Below are 22084 nucleotides of genomic sequence, written 5' to 3' on the forward strand. Positions count from 1 at the left end.
GTGTACAGAAAAAAAAAAAAAAAAAAAAAATTACAATGAGGTATCACCTCATACCAGTCAGAATGGCCATCATCAAAAAATCTACAAACAATAAATGCTGGAGAGGGTGTGGAGAAAAGGAAATCCTCTTGCACTGTTGGTGGGAATGTAAATTGATACAGCCACTATGGAGAACAGTATGGAGGTTCCTTAAACTAAAAATAGAACTACCATATGACCCAGCAATCCCACTACTGGGGATATACCCTGAGAAAACCATAATTCAAAAAGAATCATGTACCACAGTGTTCACTGCAGCTCTATTTACAATAGCCAGGTCATGGAAGCAACCTAAGTGTCCATTGACAGATGAATGGATAAAGAAGATGTGGCGCATATATACAATGGAATATTACTCAGCCATAAAAACGAACGATAATGAGTTATTTGTAGTGAGGTGGATGGACCTAGAGACTGTCATACAGAGTGAAGTAAGTCAGAAAGAGAAAAACAGATACCTTAGGCTAACACATATATATGGAATCTAAAAAAAAAAATGGTTCTGAAGAACCTAGGGGCAGGACAGGAATAAAGACGCAGACGTAGAGAATGGACTTGAGGACACGGGGAGGGGGAAGGGTAAGCTGGGACGAAGTGAGAGAGCGGCATGGACATATATACACTACCAAATGTAAAACAGATAGCTAGTAGGAAGCAGCCGCATAGCACAGAGAGATCAGCTTGGTGCTTTGTGACCACCTAGAGGGGTGGGATAGGGAGGGTGGGAGGGAGATGCAAGAGGGAGGAGATATGGGGATATATGTATATGTATAGCTGATTCACTTTGTTATACAGCAGAAACTAACACACCATTGTAAAGCAATTATACTCCAATAAAGATGTTTAAAAAATGCTATTAGTTAATAATAAAATTTAGGTATAAAAAATAAGCTTTTTGACTTGTGGTTGCCAAGCGGAAGGCGAGGTGAGAGAGGGATGGATTGGGAGCTTGGGATTGGCAGATGCAAACTATTATATATAGAATGCATAAACAACGAGGTCCTACTGTACAGCACAGGGAACTATATTTAATATCCTGTGATAAACCATAATAGAAAATATGAAAAAGAATGTATATATGTATAACAATCACTTTGCTATACAGCAGAAATTAACACAACACTCTAAATCAACTATACTTCAATAAAGTAAATTTTTAAAATTAAAAAATAATTTTTTTAAATAAGCTTTGTGGGGACTTCCCTGGTGGCACAATGGTTAAGAATCCGCCTGCCAATGCAGGAGACACGGGTTCGAGCCCTGGTCTGGGAAGATCCTACATGCCCTGGAACAACTAAGCCCAGGTGCCAAAACTACTGAGCCTGCGCTCTAGAGCCCGCAAACCACAACTGCTGAAGCCCGTGCACCTAGAGCCCGTGCTCCGCAACGAGAGAAGCCACTGCAATGAGAAGCCCTCGCACTGCAAGGAAAACCCAACACAGCCAAAAGAAAAACAGTAAGATTTTTGTACTAAACTGGGGGACCTCAAGGAAAATATTTACTAATTATAGCAGTGACCCAAACACATTTATCTAAATGAGTACTGGACTGCAAAGAAATCTCCTTAAAAGTCAAAAATAAATTTATTCCCAAGATGATGCCAATACTCCAAACTTTTCACAACTTCTCTTCACAAAAGAAGAAATAATGTAGTTTATGAGCTACGGCAGGGAAGAATCAATATCATTACTTTACAATCTCCAAAATATATGTACATAATAATAATAAATTAACTCTCAAAGATAACAGACAATGTTTTCCTTGAAAATCTCTTCTTCCTCAGCACCAGTGTTGCCCCAAAGTGGTTCTTATATCCCATTTCTGGTCCCCCGGCTTCCATTCTTCCTCTCACCACCTACTGTAGCCATTCCTCAAGGCCACTGTTGAACCTCTTCTCTCCTTTTTCCAAGCTTCAACTACCAAGATCCTGTACCAACAGCCCCACACTTACCCAAGGACATCATCTCCAGGTAAATATCCATCCATCAAAAACTCTTTCTTGGGCTTCCCTGGTGGCGCAGTGGTTGAGGGTCTGCCTGCTGATGCAGGGGACGCGGGTTCGTACCCTGGTCCGGGAAGATTCCACATGCCACAGAGCGGCTGGGCCCGTGACCCATGGCCGCTGAGCCTGCGCGTCCGGAGCCTGTGCTCCGCAACGGGAGAGGCCACAACAGTGAGAGGCCCGCATACCGCAAAAAAGAAAAAAAAAAAACAAACTCTTTCTTATACATACACACAAACACACTCATATCCTACACTCCAATCAAAATCAGTTACACAGAAGTCCCTATAAATGCCTGATTAATTCCTGTGGCCTGCAGTAGTTCACAGGGATCCCTTAGCGCTAAAAGCAGTCAATAAATACCCATTGAAAGAAAGAATGAATGAATGAATGAATGAATGAATAGGATGGGCTTAATCCTCCTCCCATTTCCACATAATCACATTCTAGCTTTCTTCAGAGGCAATTTCAAAGCTTTTTCATGAAGTAATTCCACCAGTAAAAAGTACTGGTCTTGGGCTTCCCTGGTGGCGCAGTGGTTGAGAGTCCGCCTGCTGACGCAGGGGACACGGGTTCCTGCCCTGGTCCGGGAAGATCCCACATGCCGCGGAGCGGCTAGGCCCGCGAGCCATGGCCGCTGAGCCTGCGCGTCCGGAGCCTGTGCTCCACGACGGGAGAGGCCACAACAGTGAGAGGCCCGCGTACCGCAAAAAAAAAAAAAAAAAAAAAAAAGTGCTGGTCTCTTCCTCTAAAACCTCATGGGCTCTTATCTTCTATCACATTCATCATGGGCTCTTATCTTCTATCACATTCAACATCTTCCTCTCCATAGTATTCCTGTACTTCTTATCTCTACCACCAGATCTTACATTTTTTAAGGATAGGGTAATTGTCTAAGTAATATAATCTATATATATATACACAGAAAGGCAGAGAGAGACTTCTCTAACGGTTGCCTATTCTTTTAGTTTGCCTACCAACATTTAAACTCTTTGAACGCAAAAATTCATATGTTTCTTTTTCCCCCACCTTCACTATCATATCACCCTTAGAATTAGGCACAGTATCTAACACATGAAGTGTCACCACTCACGTCAAAAACTGTGAAGGTAATTCAAAAAGACAAGTGTCCAAAGTATTTTAAAATGCCCATACAGTTTTCCAAAGCAATAAATTTTAACCTCATTTTGGGTATGTAATTTTTAGTCTGCTATTTAATAAATCAATTGTATGATATTTTCTCCAAGGAGATATTAACTCTTAAGAGCCTAAAAATACTGATCTTTTTATAAAATTAGCATGGTAATTTACACAAAGTATATGCAAAAGGTTATTTATGAACAAATGAATGAATGAGCAAATTAAGGCAAAAACTCTATTCCTAGCCAATGGATCAATGAACGTCGAACTTCAGAGTCAAAACTCCAAAAAGGAGAGAACTAAACAAAAACTTTTTAATATTTCCAATTCCAGAAACACTGGCAAGATGAACAGAACTGAATCAATCCCGAAATCTCTCAGTTAAGCAGACAAAGAGACAAAATACAACGACACATTTGCATTATCAACATCCTGTGGGTAAAAGCTATGCACTAGGATTTAATACTTCCTGCCAAGCCCACAGTCAAGAATCCTCTGGCACTTTTTCCATAAGCAGCCACAAAGACAATTTTGAATGGTGTACAACAAAAGTAATAGAAAATATTTCGTTAATGCCATCAATTGGAAGAGAAAAAAATGAAAAAATAGTGAAAACAAACAGAAACCAAATAGTCAAATGGTAACCCTAAATCGAACATCATAATTAAATGTAATTGGTCTAAACACACCAATTAAAAGATTGTTAGAATGGATTAAAAAAAAAAAAACAAGACCCAACTACACGCCATCTACAAGAAACTCACTTTAAACATAGTGGTATAGGTAAATTAAAAGTAAAAACAGTGAAGAGTAAAATGCAACTCTATTCATAATCACCAAAAAATGGAAATAACACAAATGTTCTTCAAGGGTGAATGGATTAACTATGGTACAACCATACAATGGAATATTGCTTAGCAATAAAACGAATTATTGATACACAACAACATAGGTGAATCTCTAAGGCATTATGCTGAGCAAAAGAAGTCACTGTCAAAAGGTTACATACTGTATGACTCCATTTTTATGACACTGTAGAAGAGACAAAACTAAAGCAATTAAGAACAGATCATTGATTGCCAGCAGTTGAGGAAGAGGGGGGCAGCATGAGGGAACTTTTGGGGATGATGGAACCCTGATTTTGGTAGTAGTTATACAAATCTATATATGTTAAAACTCAGAACCATCCACCAAAATAGTCAATTTTACTCTATGTAAATTTTAAAAATAAAGTCAAATAAAGATTAAATGGATGATCTCTATGAAACCTTCCAGACTATGTTTTTATGAATGAGAAAAAAAAGAGAAGGGTAAAAGGAAAACAGGCAGAATGCTAAGTCCTACTGGCATAAAAGCCACTAGTCATGAGAACCTCCTGATTACTGCACAAAATATACAAAGCAAACTCAATCTTCAGAAATTCACTCCCAGAAGAGGCTAAGAAAACCAGACATTCAGATCCAAAATGTGTATATTTTTAAATGTCTATGAATGGCTCTTCTTGTCTGTTTCCATATTTTACACTTTCAAGAAGCTGCCAATTTCTCCTGGCTAAATGCCACTTACCCTGCTTGGGGTTACTCAATTTACAAGCATTCCTTTATTTATACCTTATACGCTCATTTAATGATGGGGTCTTTGGCAGTCACAATAAAGACTCTGCAAAAGCATTTGCTTTTGCAAAGTGCCAGATCAGAGCTTCTCACCCGGAAACTAAGGTCCCTGCGGCACACGGCACACCCTCGATTCGTTCCAGACCTGAGGACGCTAGGTCTTCCTCCCTAGTCGGAAAGGGTACCCCACCGCCAAAGCGCCCCAAAATTGGAGGTCGCTGCGGGCCAGGCTCTGGGGCACTTCTCTCTTCTCGGAACTGCCTGGTAGCCTGGAGGGCATTTGGCCGTTTTGAGAACTGCCCCGGTGCGGAGCGTGCCCCTTAGAGGGCTCTGACCAGTCACCTTGGGCAAGTCCCTTCCTCTCCCAGAGCAGGGAGGAAACTCTGGATAGGTTTCCTAAGGGAGCTTCCCACCGCCCTCTCCGAGTCAAACTTTCTGGGCCTCCCGCGCCAACAGGAAGACCGGCTCGCCCCTCAGAGCCCCCCACCCGCGCCGTCCCTTGCTCACCAGGAGCCCTGAGGGAACTAACGCACCGGTCCGAGCGCGAGGCCCGAAAGCAAGAGGGAGGCGAAAAATGCCAAATCCCGGTCTCGGCTCCCTCCACCCCGAGCACCAGGAGCCCTGAGGGAACTAACGCACCGGTCCGAGCGCGAGGCCCGAAAGCAAGAGGGAGGCGAAAAATGCCAAATCCCGGTCTCGGCTCCCTCCACCCCGAGCAGGCCGCTCGGCCGCATTCCGGTCCGCCATCCCCTCTGGTCACCGCCCGCCTGCCCGCTTCCACCCGGTGGTAGTAGAGCACGCGCCGGGTAGGGGCGAGTGCGGGCCCGCGGTAGGCGGGTGCGCCCACCTTGAGCTGGGACTTCGAGACCTTGCCGCTGTGGTCCAGGTCGAGCGCGGTGAAAGCATGCCAGATGGCCTTGAGCAGCTCGTCCTTCAAGCCCCCCATGGCCGCGGCCCTGCTACCCCGGCTGCCGCGACTGTCCCGCCAGCCACTCGGCGCGTCTGACGCCCCTTGGCCTCTGCCGCCACCGCCCGCCGCGCTGTCACCTGACAGCGGCAGACCCCGCCCCCGCCAGGCCCCGCCCACTCGGCGCCCGCGGGGAACCGCGCTGTGCAGCTGGAGCTCTGGGTCCGCTGGTCTGCCTCTCCCTGCCGGTAGGAACGCCTGGCCTTCTTTCCCGGCTAGAACGGCAAGCGCCACCACGCATCCCCCTAGTGCCCCCAAGACCAGCTCGGGCCATTTTCGATGCTCGCATGCCCCCCAAACAAGAGCCCCTATCCCGAGAAAAAATATGAGAGTCCAGCGTCCCACAGTGAAAAATGGAGCCCTGCTCCTGACCCGGGGACGGGGTCACTGTCTGAGGAGGCCAGACAAGATCCCCAAAAGTCCCCAGTCAGGGGCTCAAATGCTGGCACAGTACCTAGTGGGAGAGGAGGGGAAGGGGAAGCAGGGAAGGGCCTTGAGGGAAGTTGGTTCATGCATTTCGCAAACGACTCTTGATGCCTACTGTGTAGTGGTCTCCGGGGTTGAGGTTTAAGGTGGGTTTAGAAATCAGAGGGTCAGACAACCTTTTCTAACTCTCAGCTGTTGAGGGACAGTTCACAATTTAGGAAGGGTTTGATGTGGGTAATGCTGCTGTTTCCTGATGTTTCTGTGCTTGCATAATAGGAGATCTGGAAGGACCCCAGCAAATCACTCCACCCATCTTACTAATCAGAATGGTTGGACCATTCAAAAGAACCTATCTGTGCCCGGAAGAGCGTCCTCCTCATTGCAGATGTTCATTTGATATCTGTTAACAATGATCACTTGACCTCTTTGGGCTTCAAATGTTCCACGTATGAAATGAGCGTGGTTGCTCCAGATGTTCTGGAAGGGTTCTCCTAGTGCTCACATCCTAAGATAATAAATATTGCTGGCTGACTCCAGTCTGATTAAGTCACCAGGCACAGTGCCTTGCATCTCCAATCCAAGACCAAATCTGGACAAAATGGATAGAAAAACAAATACCAAGAGTTTTCAAAGGGAAACGGTTCTCAGATGAAGTTTGGTTTTGTTTTCCTCTTTTATGTTCCTAAATGCACATATATGAACTTTATTAAAAGGAAAAGGGCATCATTAAAAGGAAGGGGGATTTGGAAAAGAACAGAAAAGGAAGGAGCAGCTTCAGTGAGCTTCAGGCCAAAGGGAACTTGGTGGGGCAGAGGAAAGGATGGCCCAGTTGAAGGGAAGGGGCAAAAGCAGAGGGACTGTCAGTCTCTCACTGTGAGGGCCCTAGAGACCCCACTTCTCCATTTGTCAGGACTTTTCTTGCTCTGCCAGAATCCAGTCTCTATCAATGACCTTCCCCAACTCCAGCTCAAGTCTGCCAGTCAACAAAAACACATGATTTAACCTCTAACTTCTTCATGCCAACTCAGCTTTCCCTAGGTAGTGACAAAAAAGAAACCCTCCTAATTCTCAAGGTTCAGATTAACCGCTAGATGACACTCCTTCTCTCTCTGTATCTGGAAGCACCAAAAAGATATTTCAAAGCTTTGGGGTGGGGGGTGGGGGTCACATGACCAGTACATTCTGAACTTTCAAATTCCTACTTCTTGGACTTCCCTGGTGGAGCAGTGGTTAAGAATCTGCCTGCCAATGCAGGGGACAAGGGTTCGAGCCCTGGTCCGGGAAGATTCCACATGCCATAGAGCAACTAAGCCCGTGTGCCACAACTACAGAGCCTGCACTCTAGAGCCTGCAAGCCACAGCTACTGAGCCCACGTGCCACAACTACTGAAGCCCGCGTGCCTAGAGCCTGTGCTCTGCAACGAGAAGCCACCACAATGAGAAACCTGCGCACCGCATTGAAGAGTAGCCCTTGCTCGCCGCAACTAGAGAAAAGCCCCAACGCAGCCATAAATAAATAAATAAATAAATGTATATTTAAAAAAAAAAATTCCTACTTCTTCCACAATCCCCACTCTCATAATCTGAACAAATTTTAAAGCAAAATGATGTCATGGAAGGAGCTGTGCTTTGGAACCTAACACATTATATTAATTATCTACTGCTGTGTAACCAACTAACCCAAAATTTAGCAGCTTAAAATAATAATAAACATTATCTCATATTTTCTGTGGGTCCAGAATTTAAAGGCCATATAGTTCTGGCTTGAGGTCTCCTGAGAGGTTTCAGTCAGGATATGGGACTGTAGTCATCTGAAGGGGAGGCTGTTGCTGTAGAAATTACTTGTACCATGGCTCACCCACATGGACTTGTTCACAAAAGGCCTCAGTTCCTCCCTGTATGGGTCCACCTACAGGCTACTTGAGTGTCCTTACAACATGTCAGCTGGCTTTTCCCAGAGCAGGTGGTCTAAGAAAGAGAAAGGTGGAAGCTGCAATGTCTTTTATGATCCTGCCTCAAAAGTCACTTATCATCATTTCTGCAATATTCTACTGATTACTCAGGTCAGACCTATTTAAGACCTATTTAAGGGGAAATACAAAAGAGTATGAGTATCGGAAGGCAAGAACCACTGGGACCCATCTTGGAAGCTGGCTACCACACGGATGTAGGGCAGAATCCAGACTCCACCATTTGCTTACCTATGAGCAAATATGAGGCTTCATTTCTTCATATGTAAAGTGGAAATGCTAATATTTATCTTGCAAAACTGTGATGAGGCTTAAATGAGACACTAGTACACATATGAGACACAGCATCCTGGTACCAGGCAACTGTTGATATTTGGCTCATGTGGTAGTTCTGTGCGGTGTCAATTTAACTAAACTGAAATTCAGTTCCCCAAATTTCCCTTCCCAGTCTGGTTCCAAGATAGGATTGGTCACAAGAGAAATTTGTGTAAGATTTGAAAGGAGCAAGTGAAGCAGCAGCCCTTGTGCTCTGAAGATGCCAGGTACCAGCTGCGGATTGTAAACTTGTTACTGACCTGCTGGCACACTGTTGGTGCAGAGCAGCAACTGGTCCCCAGCTCCTCCAGCTCCCACCACATCTCCTATTTCAGCTTCTCCAAGCCCCTGGGGCAAGGCACACATGTAGTTCTATGGTAAATGCATCAACTTCTCCTACAGACCACCTGCATCAGCAGCATGAGAGATAGCTATGGGTTCCGTTTTGTCCTCATAGCTTCCAGTTTGTCCTTGTGGATTCTAGTTTGCCCTCACTCTCCCCCAGTTCAATCCAAGCTGTCTTCCTGACTGCTAGCCCTGATGACCTATCAGTTTCAGGCCATTTCTGGATGCAGAGGCTACAGCCTTCCACAGAATTCTTCAGCAGCTTTCCTTTGTGATCCCTGGTTAGTTTCCTTTGATCCTCCAGCCATCTCCTTCCAGACTTTTTCTCCCCCAGCTTTTCCTACAATTGTGCTGTATTTAATCCCTGTGATGAATCCTGTATCCTTAGTGGTGCTGCTTCCCTGACCAGCCCCTAACTGATACTGAAATTTGTGAAGTTTGATACTGTTAACAAAAAGCATGTGTTACTGGCTTTGGGCAGGGGGGTGGCAGAAGCTAAAAGGATCTCAAGGGAAGGTTTGAAAGACAGTGAGGGAATTGTTGTTGAAAGTTGCTGCTTTGAGTTGAATTGTCTCTCCCCAAAATTCACATGTTTAAGTCTTAATCTCCAGTGTCTCAGATGAAGTTTAACAGAGGTAATCCAGTTAAAATGAGGTCATTAGGGTGGGCCCTAATCCAATATGACTGGTATCCTTATAAAAAGAGGAAATTTGGACACAAACACACAGGAAGAATGACATGTGAACATGAAGACAGAAATCAGGGTGATGGGTCTACAAGCCAAGGAACACCAGAGATAGCCAGCAAATCACCAGAAGCTAGGAGACAGGCATGGAAAAGATTCTTCCTCATAGCTTTTTGAAGGGACAAACCCTGCTGGTAGCTTGATCTTGTATTTCTAGCTTCCAGAACTGTGAGACAATAAATTTCTGTTGTTTAAGCCACCAGTTTGTGGCATGTTATCATGGCACCCCTAGCAAACTAATAGAGTTATAGCTGGTAAAAAGTTTGGCAACACTGTTGCCTGAGATAATGTAAAAACTAGGAAGAGTATCTAATAAAAACTAGTAAAGATACTTAATGATCTTGTGGATCTGGCTAAGGAGATTTCCAATCATAACATTGAAATTGCCAACTGGCTTCTACTATTTCTCTAAGACACAATACAAAAAGGGAGTTGAACTAAGTTTGAATTGTTCAATTTTCAAGTAGAATCTAGAGGGACTGTAAAGGAGCCAAGATATGCTGGTTTCAAAAATAAAATTCTTCCTAATCCCCAGTCTCTCCTGGTAACCAACAAGGAGCACTAGGCCTGCCAGTGAGCTCTATCGAGCTCTCATCTTATCTTGGCCAAAGGTCTGTGTCGAAGAAAAAAATCAACTGATAGTCAATCTAAGAAAGAAATGGAAGATTTTATTCAAGCCAACCTGAGGATTATAATGCAGGAAGCAGTCTCGCAGAAAGCTCTGAGGACTGTTCTGCCTGTTACAGGTCAAAGCACAGGTATATAAGTTTTTGAGACAAAGGGTTCTACACCAAAAGACATACTGACAGTGGACACAATCAGATCTGCACATACGAAGAGGGTCATCATGACCCCTTATAAGATTAAGAAGGAAAACATTCTCCGAGGGCTTCCCTGGTGGTGCAGTGGTTAAGAATCCGCCTGCCTATGCAGGGGACATGGGTTCCACCTCTGGTCTGAGAAGATCTCACGTGCCGCGGAGCAACTAAGCCCGTGCGCCACAACTACTGAGCCTGCACTCTAGAGCCCGCGAACCACAACTGCTGAGCCCATGTGCCACAACTACTGAAGCCCGCGCACCTAGAGCCCGTACTCCACAATGAGAAGCCACCGCAATGAGAAGCCCGCACACCACAACGAAGAGTAGTCCCCGCTCACCACAACTAGAGAAAGCCTGTGCACAGCAACGAAGACCCAACGCAGCCAAAAATAAATAAATAAAATAAATTAAAAAAAAAATTCTCCTAAGGAGGTCTGGGTAATGCAGATGCACAACACACACTAAAGCGGAAGGAAGAGGCCCAAACAGGCGGAGAAAATTTTTAAATAAAATATGAATTTTATCCCATCACTGAAATGCCCTGTAATCAGTGGGCACAATCTGGCAACAAGAAGCAGAAATGCTGAGCAACTGTGCCTGAAGCCGGCAGTTGTGGGAGTGGTGTCCGGCCCCTGGCCACTCAGGGGCTGATAGCATCTTTGTGACTGCCATTACCCCAAAGCTTTCCTGAGAGGAAGCTTCTGGTTCCATGGGAAGTTTCATAAACCAATGCCAGGATTCAAGTTCTCAGAACCAGGACAAATTGCAGTCTCCTCAACTGGTGAAAACAGCTCTCTCCGCCTCATGGGGTTATTGTGAGGATCAAATAAAATAACAGCTGTGAAAGCGTGGCATAGTCACTAAAGCCCATCCAAATGGGAGGAGCAGTCGTGAAAAACAGGAAGGAGGAGAATAATGGAATTCTGATGCCAACAAGGACAAAACCCTCTGAGGCCTTAGGGTTGGGTGGTTTGCTCAAGGTGCAAAAGCAGCAAAATCTGATCTTGTAACTGTAAGAATTGTGTGACAGCGTTAACTCTTAAAGCCTCCTCCAACATCACTAGCTGGAGTTTAGGCTGAACCTCATGTTCCAATGAAAATCCTGATTTAATCATCTGTCACTGAGACCAAGGCCATATCTACTGCCCCATGGAATGCATGAAAACTCCATGTCAGCCTGACCCACTGAGAATAGGGATGAGGGTAGAGTTAGGAGAAGCTTCTCAGATGTGGAGATTGAGTCTTTTTTTTTCATTTTATTGAAGTATAGTTGATTTACAATGCTGTACCAATCTCTGCTGTACAGCAAAGTGACTCAGTTATATACATATATACATTCATTTTTATATTGTTTTCCATTATGGTCTATTACAGGATATTGAATATAGTTCCCTGTGCTATGTGATAGGACCTTGTTTATCCATTCTAAATGTAATAGTTTGCATCTACCAGCCCCAAACTCCCAGTCCATCCCTCTCCCTCCCCCCTACTTCCTCCCCCTTGGCAACCACAAGTCTGTTCTCCATGTCTGTGAGTCTATTTCTGTTTTGTAGATAGGTTCATTTGTGCCATATTTTAGATTCCACATATAAGTGATATCATATGGCATTTGTCTTTCTCTTTCTGACTTACTTCACTTAGTATGATAATCTCTAGTTGTATCCATGTTGTTGCAAATGGCGTTATTTCGTTCTTTTTTATGGCTGAGTAATATTCCATTGTATATATGTACCACATCTTCTTTATCCATTCATCTGTTGATGGACATTTAGCTTGTTTCCTTGTTTTGGCTATTGTGAATAGTCCTGCTGTGAACATAGGGGTGTATGTATCTTTTGAATTACAGTTTTGTCTGGGTATATTCCCAGGAGTGGGATTGCTGGATCATATGGTAATTTTATTTTTAGTTTTCTGAGGAACCTCCATAGTGTTTTCCATAGTGGCTGTACCAGCTTACATTCCCACCAACAGTGTAGGAGGATTCCCTTTTCTCCACACCCTCTCCAGCATTTGTTATTTGTAGACTTTTTAATGATGGCCATTCTGACCGGTGTGAGGTGATACCTCATTGTAGTTTTGATTTTCATTTCTCTGATAATTAATGATGTTGAGCATCTTTTCATGTGCCTACTGGCTGTCTGTATGTCTCCTTTGGAGAAATGTCTATTAAGGTCTTCTGCCCATTTTTCCGTTGGGTTGTTTGTTTTTTGTTGTTGAGTTGTATGAGCTGTTTGTATATTTCAGAGATTAAGCCCTTGTTAGACATGGAGATTGAGTCTTGAGAATTAGTGAAAGTTCACAGATAGCTGTAGAAGAGAAGGAAGGACATTCCAGAAAGAAAGAGGTAGCTAGCTGCATGCACAGAAGTATGAAGGCAAAAAAAAAAAAAAAAAAGAATGGTGCTTTGGCTATGTGATATCGTGATTTATAATAAATATACATTTGGGGCTTCCCTGGTGGCGCAGTGGTTGAGAGTCCGCCTGCCGATGCAGGGGACGCGGGTTCGTGCCCCGGTCGGGGAAGATCCCACATGCCGCGGAGCGGCTGGGCCCGTGAGCCATGGCCGCTGAGCCTGCGCGTCCCGGAGCCTGTGCTCCGCAGCGGGAGAGGCCGCAATGGTGAGAGGCCCACCTACTGCAAAAAAAAAAAAAAAGAAAAAAAAAGAATAGAATGATAGTTGCCAGGGGCTGGCGGGAGGGAGAAGTAGGGAAATGTTGATCAAGGGCACAAAGTTTCAGATTTACAAGATGAATAAGTTCTGGAGATCTGATGTACAGCAATGTGAATATAGTTAACAAATACTGTAGTGTATACTTGAAATTTGCTGAGAGGGTAGATCTTAAGTGTTCTTACCACCAAAAAAAAAATGGTAACTGGTAACTATGTGAGGTGATGGCTATGTTAATTAGCTTGACTGGAGGAATTATTTCACAATATATACATATATCAAAACATCAAGTCATGGCTTCCCTGGTGGTGCAGTGGTTAAGAATCCGCCTGCCAATGCAGGAGACACGGTTTCAAGCCCTGGTCCGGGAAGATCCCACATGCCGCGAAGCAACTAAGCCCGTGCGCCACAACTACTGAGCCTGCGCTCTAGAACGCGTGAGCCACAACTACTGAAACCTCTGCACCTACAGCCCGTGCTCCGCAACAAGAGAAGCCACCACAATGAGAATCCCGTGCACCGCAACAAAGAGTAGCCCCCGCTCACCGCAACTAGAAAAAGCCCACATGCAGCAACAAAGACCCAACGCAGCCAAAAATAAAATAAAATAAATTTATAAAAAAAAAATTCAAGTCATATACCTTAAACATACACTATTTTTCTTTGTCAATTATACCTCAATAAAAATGGAGGGAAAATCAGCAATGTCAAAAAGAAAAAAAAAATCTTCCATTCTTCACTCTCTTCCTTTCTTCCTCAGTGCCTTCCTTCCTTTTCTTCTTTCTTTCTTCCTTCCACAAATTAGTTTTGAGCATCTTCTCTGTATCAGGTATTGTGCCAGGCACTGGGAGTCCAACAATGAACATGCAGGTTGGCCCTTCCCCTCATGGACTTAGAGTTGGGTGGAGGTCCCGTCCTTTCTGCTGATGACTTGAGGAGGCCATGCCATGTGGGTGCCGCTGAGTTTACCACTCCTGGACTGTTCAGGGTCCTCAGAATAGCTTCCTGCTCCTTCTCATATTTCCAATCTTTCCCCATCTCTCCCATCATCTAACCTTTGATACATTAGTAGAATCATCAGCAGATTTTACTTCCCAGGAAACAAAGGATGGAAACTTTCGAGTCAGCTTTCTTTCCTTATGGTATTTGATGGATGCCCCATCTTGTAACACATTATCAGACCCCCTGTTTACCTGGTTATTATGTGACCATCAGGTTAATCCTATTTTCCTGTTCTTAGGACAATTTCTGCTTTTTACATAATTCTTTGGCTTACTTTTGTTCCCTGTATACATTCGTCCCTCATTACACTGAGGGAAATATATACTTATACTTTATACTGTTGGGGAAGTGGAAATTTCCCCTTTACCCCTCTTGAGTTCCTGTGGGACTAATAATAAAACTGACACAAAACAGATTAACAGGACAAAAAGAAACAAATTTTAATTCATGCACTTGGAGATGCCATAGAAATGAGACTTAGGCAGTGGCCAAAGCAGGCAACTTTTATACTTTTTAGACAAAAAACCAAAACAAAACAATAAGTTTGTGAAGAAGTGACAGGACAAAGAAACTTATGTGTTGGCTGCGCAGTTAGTGAAGAATCTAAACAGAGTTGGGCTTGAGGGAGTACATTAAAGAAGTAACAGGTTTGTCTATACAGGCTTCGTGGCCTGACTTCCTTACCTCTAGTAATAAGGGTCCTTTCTACCTCCAGATGCAGGGAGGGCACCTTTCACGTGAGAGACTGACTTCCTGCTTTCAGGGAGACCGAGGGGAGGGTCAGAGTGTCCCTCTTATGTTGGCCGTTTCTTAAGTAACTTTAATTCAAAATAATCTATATGCCATTGAGGCACATTTTGAGGTGGCCTGCCCTGAGCCCCAGAAATACACAAAATGTATTTACCAGAAGAAACAAAGAGGTCAAAAATAGTAACACCTACTTTGGAAATTAATAAGAATATTTAAATATATTTTATTACATTTAGCCTCATTTGGTGTTTTTTCTTTGTTTGTTTTTGTTTTTTGGCTGTGTTGGGTCTTTGTTGCTGAGCACAGGCTTTCTCTAGTTGCGGCGAGCAGGGGCTACTCGTCATTGCGGTGTGCAGGCTTCTCATTGTGGTGGCTTCTCTTGTTGCAGAGCACGGGTTCTATGTGCGAGGGCTTCAGTAGTTGTGGCATGCGGGTTCAGTAGTTGCAGCACGCAGGCTCTAGGTCGTGCAGGCTTCAGTAGTTGTGGCTCGCAGGCTCTAGGGCGCAGGCTCAGTAGTTGTGGTGCACGGGCTTAGTTGCTCCGCGGTATGTGGAATCTTCCCAGACCAGGGATTGAACCTGGGTCCCCTGCATTGGCAGGCGGATTCTTAACCACTGCGCCACCAGGGAAGTCCCATTTGGTGTTATAATTACCTTTTTATATGCCTCTTTAAAACTTTTCACTTTGAACCATGGACTTTAGAAATGTTATAATTAACTGTAATTATTATTCTTTTTTGATGCTCAAAAGAATCACAACACGACCGCTGAGAGCCCTGTTATATTGGCTTCAATGTCCAATCAGCACTATTTTAAATATTTTTGGAAGCATCCTTTTCTCAGATGTTACAGGCTCCTCCTTGTCTTTCCCTGTTCCAAGACATGGAATTGGCTATGCTTTTAAAGGTCTTGGCTTTTTTTAAGGAGCATAGTAGAATCCAAAATCTGGATGTTGGGTGTGCCAATCAGTTTGGTAGTGAGTCAAGTTGTTTCCAGGTGACAAACCTGACGAATATCTTTCTTTCTAAGTCCACATCAGTTTGCATTAAATCTTTCCACTTTTATCCAACTCTTATTTATTCTAATGTAAAAATATAGTTATTTAATATACCTTCTGCTTCCTTAATTTTGAACCCCACACCAAACCTACGATTATAATCTCTTCTCTTTTATAATCTTTATTTGAATCATCTATCACCATTCAGAAGTCTCTCCATTGATGCAAATTTGTTTGCATTCTTTTTCTGGTCCAAGATAAATCTAGTGCTCAGCTATAAGAAAGATTTTCTTAGCTGTTAACATCTATACCTTGGCTATTTATAAATGACCTGTGTTCTGTTTCAATTTTAATCCTTTTGGGGGAAGGATCTAGATATAAATATGAAACAAATGAACAGCTTAGTGTTGTCATCAAATAAAACTTGGTAGCAAAGCAAATCTGATTTTCATGAGTTGCTATTGTGAAAATAAGATAATGAAGCATGTATGGAAAAGTTTGCATAAATGGTGGTAAGTATACACCTGAAGATAGTATATCAAAGGTTAGATGGTAGGAGAGGTAGGGGAAGACTGGAAATATGAAAAGGAGCAGGAAGCTATTCTGAGGACGCTGACCAGTTCTGGAACGGTGCTCAGCAGCACCCACATGGCATGGCCTCCTCGTCATCAGCAGAAAGGACAGGACCTCCACCCAATTCTAAGTCATGAAGGGATGGGCCTACCCGCATGTTCATTGTTGGACTCCCAGTGCCTGGCACAATACCTGATACAGAGAAGATGCTCAACACTTATTTTCGGAAGGAAGAAAGAAAGGAAGGAAGGCATGGAGGAAGAAAAGAAGGGAGTGAATGCTTAATATATAAGGCATGTTTATATTTGCAATCATTCCAAACAACTGTGTAAATACATAACAAAGGCAGTACAACCAATTATATAATACAAGCATACTTCAGAGATACTGCGGGTTCAGTTCCAGCCACAATGAAGCATATACTGCAATAAAGCGAGTCACATGAATTTTCTGGCTTCCCAGTGCATAGAAAAGTTATGTTCACACTCTATTGTAGTCTATTAAGCGTGCAATAATAGCATTGTCTATAAAACCAATGTACCTACCTTCATTACAAAATATTTTATTGCTAAAAAATGCTAACCATCACCTGAACCTTCAGTGAGTCATAATTTTTATGCAATAGTAATATCAAAGATCACTGTCCACAGCTTACCATAAAAAATATAATAAGAATGAAAAAGTTTTGAAATATTGGGAGAATTATTGAAATGTGACACAGAGATGTGAAGTGAGCAAATGCTGTGGGGAAAAGGGTGCCGATAGACTTGTTCAACATAAGGTCGCCACAAACCTTCAATTTATAAAAAGCACAGCATCTGTGAAGTGCAATAAGCAAAGCACAATAAAATGAGGTATGCCTGTACTAACTAAGCAAAACTATAAAATACATAATTTCAGGAAATCCCCCATGAAAGGTATAGGCATGACAAATGTCACTGATGGAGCAAGTAAAGTGTAATGATTAAAAGGGACCCAGCCTCCACAGGGTGTATGATTCCATTTGTAGGAAATGTCCAGAACAGGCAAATGCATAGAGACAGAAAATAGACTGATGGTTGCCTGGGGCTTAGAGGAGCGGGGAGACGGGGAGTGACTCCTAATGGGTTTCCCGTTGGAATGATGAAAATGCTCTAAAATTGATTAGGTGATGGTGGCATAACTCTATGAGTATACTAAAAGCTATTGAACTGTATACTTTAAATGATGAACGGTATGGTATGTAAATTTTATGACAATAAAGCTGTTATAAAAGGTGGGAGGGCAGCCGGATGCATGCCAGCTCAAGTTTAGAAGGTGCCACAAAATCCCCTGCTCCAGCCAAGAATCAATTATAAATAACCCCAACCTACGTAAATAACCTACAACCGTGGCCAGTATAAAATGGTATTATTTTAACTTGGGGTCTAGTAAAATCACTGTAACATAGAAAAGTATCAAAATAAATATTACGTCTACAAATAAGTATAGAAGTAATGAAAAAGAAATTAAATCCACGATTTTAATATTTTGAAGTTAGACTTAAATGTGGTTATAGCCTTTGTGATTATTTTATTTTCGTGATTCTGTCTGCTGTTTGGTGTGTTGGGATGTTTCAGTGTTTGAGAAATCAGTCTTATTGGATTTGTGATTATAACTTGGATTGTTTAAGGGAATTTGAGCAAGTGATGAGGTGATCATTATCATGGACTTCTCAGCGCTCATTCCACTCTGAGATAATTAATAAAAGCCAACGGGCAGTCCCATTCTCCTTGCCAGTGATTGGTTTAGGAACAGGCATGTGATACAACTCTGGCCAATGAGATGGGAATTAAAGTCCATGTGAGGCTTCTGAGAGAGGTTTCCACAGTCCCAAAAAAGGGAAATAAAAGTTCCACTTTCTCTGAATTGTTGTGTCTGGATATGATAATGTCATTGCTGCAGCCACACTGCTACAAGCCTGAGGCTTCTACCAGGACACAGAGAAGGGCAGAACCAAGAGAATCATAATAGAGTGGAGCTGCAGCCTGGGCACACCATGCCCACAGCCTATCCCACCTCAGAGCTTCATGTCATGTGAGATAATACAATTCCTTATCATTTAAGCCATTTTGAGTCAGGGCTTTCTTTTATTTTCACCCAAAAGAAACATTTTATAATGGGATTTAAATGTAAAACTGTAGTTTAAGAAACTTTTAAAAATGTATTAGTTTTAAAAATAAACAAATGGGACCTAATGAAACTTAAAAGCTTTTGTACAGCAAAGGAAACCATAAACAAGACGAAAAGACAACACTCAGAATAGGAGAAAATATTTGCAAATGAAGCAACTGACAAAGGATTAATCTCCAAAATTTACAAGCAACTCATGCAGCTCAATATCAAAAAAACAAACAACCCAATCCAAAAATGGACGGAAGACCTAAATAGACACTTCTCCAAAGAAGATATACAGATTGCCAACAAACACATGAAAGGATGCTCAACATCACTAATCATTAGAGAAATGCAAATCAAAACTACAATGAGGTATCACCTCACACCAGTCAGAATGGCCATCATCAAAAAATCTACAAACAATAAATTCTGGAGAGGGTGTGGAGAAAAAGGAACCCTCTTGCACTGTTGGTGGGAATGTAAATTGATACCGCCACTATGGAGGTTCCTTAAGAAAACTAAAAATAGAACTACCATATGACCCAGCAATCCCACTACTGGGGATATACCCTGAGAAAACCATAATTCAAAAAGAGTCATGTACCACAATGTTCACTGAAGCTCTATTTACAGTAGCCAGGACATGGAAGCAACCTAAGTGTCCATCGACAGATGAATGGGTAAAGAAGATGTGGCACATATATACAATGGAATATTACTCAGCCATAAAAAGAAACAAAATTGAGTTATTTGTAGTGAGGTGGATGGACCTAGAGTCTGTCATACAGAGTGAAGTAAGTCAGAAAGAGAAAAACAAATACCTTAGGCTAACACATGTATATGGAATCTAAAAAAAAAAAAAAAACAGTTCTGAAGAACCTAGGGGCAGGACAGGAATAAAGATGCAGACGTAGAGAATGGACTTGAGGACACGGGGAGGGGGAAGGGTAAGCTGGGACAAAGTGAGAGCGTGGCATGGACATATATGCACTACCAAATGTAAAATAGACAGCTAGTGGGAAGCAGCTGCATAGCACAGGGAGATCAGCTCGATGCTTTTTGACCACCTAGAGGGGTGGGATAGGGAGGGTGGGAGGGAGATGCAAGAGGGAGGAGACATGGGGATATATGTATAGCTGATTCACTTTGTTATACAGCAGAAACTAACACACCATTGTAAAGCAATTATACTCCAATAAAGATGTTAAAGAAAAAATAAAGTAAAATGAAACCCTCCCCCCCAAATTTATTAGTTTTGTTTGTTTATTAGGCATATAAATTGGATAAATTGAGCATCAGTTATACCGGAAGTTGTAGAGAATGTTCCTCTGCCCAGACAGAAGCCCCCTGGACTTTGAACAACCTAGAAACAGTGTGGTGAGGCAAATTTCAAACAGGGGTTCCTGCCATTGATCCTCACATGAGAACCTACTGGTAACATGACACGTGCCTTCAACTGTGGCATTTATTATAAACTCAGGGAAGACATAGCTGCAAGAATTACAAACACTGACTTATGCTGGGATCACAACTGATTTCTGCTGATATCTGTAGAAATTACAAACACTGGTTTCTGGTGTAGGAAGAGAGGTTAGAGTGTCCAAAGGAACAGATCACTAGCAGCTGTGCTATCAGTGACCAAAGGGGACTTCACAGGCCAGAAGCCCCCAGTTTAAATGCCTTCAAGGCCCAGGCAGGATCTATACATGAAGGAAAATGAGTGGGAATGAAGCAGTAGGAAACGGTGATCCCGTCTACAGGGAGCATCTCTGCTCAGGCCCAGGTGATGCTACTGTGAGGAAATGCAGCTTCAGTGTTGCCAGATCTTCCCTTTTTCAAGAGAAGCCAAAAAACTGGATCATGTGAATCTTGTGGAGTTTTAGATTAGGGCAACCGATTCAACTAAAAGAACGAAAACAAAACACTGCGGGGCCAAACAGCACACATCTACGGGCTGTCTGTGGTCCACAGGCGGCCAGTTTGCAGCTCAGCCCACAGCTTTAGAGTACATCCACAGGGTAGACATATGTGAAAGTCTGCAAACATTTTCTTCCCACAGGAGCTTCTCAGACACTGAGATCTGGGGCTACATAGCTGAAAAGACGTGATTCATAGTAACAGCTCAGTAAGAAGGATTAGCTGCAAAATGCACACGCATAGTTAAACAAAATAATCTGCTGCATGGGGCTGGTTGGTATCTTCTGCTTAAATCTCAAAGACAAAGACAATTTTTATTTCAGTCCTTGTCAGAGCCAAGTTGCTATTTGTGATTACCTACCAGCATGATCAGTCCTACTAAATTGCTTTGCTGTCTTCCCAGGCTTTCTAAATTAGGATTAGTCATTCATCTGTAACCCAAAAATTAAAAGAGAGGGAGAGAGACTGAGATCACTGGTCCAAACGAGACATGAGTCCCAAGAGAGTCTCGTCACACCTCTCCGGAGCTTCCCAGCAAAGCCCAGCACAAGTTTCTGGTCCGCAGGGGTCACACAACAAATATTCCCTGGTTTCTCGAAGATAAGAGTAAACCCCAAGGCCTGTGAGTGCCTCTGACTCACAGAAAAATCTGCTCATTTTCATGGGTCTGTTTGTGTGTCATTTTTTAAAAATTGTGATGTGACACATGGTAGCAGGAGGAACTTAGGCTAGATATTAAGAACAATTTCCTGACTAACCGACTGTGAAATATTACAGCACATTACAAATGAGGAAGTGGAGGCTCCCATCTATGCAGGAGTTTTCCACCAGGGTAAACGCCTGATTCTGTTGGTCAGATGCTATCACTGGTGAGGTGGTAAGGGGGCATTTGTACAATGTGTCCTCGCCAGCCCTCTCTTCACTCTTAACAAGAGCTGCCATTTACAAAGGGTCAACCTGCTCACTGTCCTAGGTCCTTTATCTTATCAAATCCTCACAGAAACCCAGTAAGAAAGATTATCCCCATTTTACAGATGAGGACACTGAAACCTCAGAGAAATGAAACAACTTGCTCAAGTTCATCCTGTTAATAAATGGCAGAACTAGGATTAGAACTCACCTCTGTGTAGCTTCCAAGTCCAGGCCCTTTCTCTAAGGCTGTGCTGCTGCAGGTGCCTGGGCAGAACACCTGTGGCTACCTGTGGGGAAGAGAGACCAAACAGCAGGTTCAGGCAAGGAGCGTGTTACGCAAAAAAGTTGTGAGAACACTGCTGAGGCCCGAAGAGGAAGCCAGTGTCAGGAAGAGAGATAAAATGCCAACTGGGGAAGTGACAGAGACACGAGGGGAGGTAAGGTCAAGGGATATCCTTCCAGAAATGAATCTGCACTGACTTGGACAGTCCAGGAAATGAAGATAGAGAATAGGGAGTTCCTTTTAAGCAACACCCAGCCTGTGTTCTCAAGCCCACCAAGCAGCAGGCTGGGTGCTGCTGACCCGCCCAGATCGGATTTTCCTTTGGCGACTCCTGACCTGTTAACAGTGCCTTTGGACAATTCTCATTCCCACTCCCCCGCCCATCAGCAATTTTCTTTGATATACAGGAGCTAAAACAGTTTCCAACAATGACTCTGCAACTTAGTCAAGTGCTTATGTCCACG

The 22084-nt window shown here is 43.1% G+C and overlaps 1 protein-coding gene across 2 annotated transcripts in view; it reads right to left on the reverse strand.

Moving 5' to 3' along the window:
- The window catches only part of SWAP70 (switching B cell complex subunit SWAP70), a 95122-nt gene extending 73502 nt beyond the window's left edge, over positions 1-21620 (reverse strand). The window contains exon 1 of one of the 2 annotated variants that reach the window (XM_027115418.1): positions 21546-21620. Coding sequence is in view for 1 of the 2 variants with exons in the window: in XM_027115417.1 (XP_026971218.1) it covers positions 5642-5740 (99 nt within the window). In the remaining variant the exon portion in view is untranslated. Of the gene's footprint in view, positions 1-5641; positions 5830-21545 lie in introns of those variants that run through there. The other variant, XM_027115417.1, reaches the window with a different exon arrangement.
- Between the last annotated feature and the right edge of the window lie 464 nt (positions 21621-22084).

Source organism: Aethalodelphis obliquidens, unplaced genomic scaffold (genome assembly GCF_003676395.1).
Source record: "Aethalodelphis obliquidens isolate GAN/ISIS:26980383/991018 unplaced genomic scaffold, ASM367639v1 scaffold14, whole genome shotgun sequence".
Classification (NCBI taxonomy): Eukaryota; Metazoa; Chordata; class Mammalia; order Artiodactyla; family Delphinidae; genus Aethalodelphis; species Aethalodelphis obliquidens.